The sequence below is a fragment of the Buceros rhinoceros genome, unplaced genomic scaffold, assembly GCF_000710305.1.
Source record: "Buceros rhinoceros silvestris isolate BGI_N320 unplaced genomic scaffold, ASM71030v1 scaffold38866, whole genome shotgun sequence".
Taxonomy (NCBI): domain Eukaryota; kingdom Metazoa; phylum Chordata; class Aves; order Bucerotiformes; family Bucerotidae; genus Buceros; species Buceros rhinoceros.
Window position 1 is genome coordinate 1,004 of NW_010417588.1, and position 641 is coordinate 1,644.

Sequence of the window (641 nt, forward strand, 5' to 3'; positions counted from 1 at the left end):
TCCTGCCGTGGGGGTGGTCTCTGCAGCCGCTGGGGCTGGCGGCCGCGTCTCCTCTCAGTATCTTGTTACTGAGCATCGCTGAGATGCTGGGGTTCGTGAAAGCTTGGTGGGTGTCAGTGCTGGCTGAAGGTGGAGGAAACACATTGCTTTGCCCCTGATGTTTGTCTGGTCCTAGCAGTTGCTTCTGCTCTCTCTGGCTCTGACACCTCTCCTGTTTTGTCAGGGGCTGCTGGGATGGTACATGGTGAAGAGCGGGCTGGAAGAGAAGCCGGACTCCTATGACATTCCGCGGGTCAGTCAGTACCGTCTCGCAGCACACCTCGGCTCCGCGCTGGTCCTGTACTCCGCCAGCCTGTGGACGGGGCTGTCTCTGCTGCTCCCGCGACAGCAGGTACGCAGTGGTATGACAGAAGGCAAAAGTGCAGGGCAGTGTCCCGGGGTTGTGACGGGAGGGTGAGGAACGGGTGTGGAGGGTGGTGGTGCTTCCGGTTTATCTCCTGTTCCTGACGCTGATCTAGTGCCCCGTTACAAAGCACCCTGTCTGTACACTTCGTTGTTGCGGGATGCCTCCTCTGACAGGTGCAGTTCTGCTCGGGAGTTACTGGGAGCTCACGGTGGCTCGGGCAGGGCCGTGCCTGGCC

The 641-nt window shown here is 60.5% G+C and overlaps 1 protein-coding gene across 1 annotated transcript in view; it reads left to right on the plus strand.

The window, feature by feature from the left end:
- LOC104495287 (cytochrome c oxidase assembly protein COX15 homolog) overlaps window positions 1-641 on the plus strand; it is a gene marked incomplete at both ends in the record, with an annotated part of 3,657 nt that overhangs the window by 702 nt on the left and 2,314 nt on the right. The window contains one exon of the mRNA XM_010138236.1: window positions 192-391. Within this exon, the coding sequence (XP_010136538.1) occupies window positions 192-391 (200 nt within the window). The remainder of the gene's footprint in view (window positions 1-191; window positions 392-641) is intronic.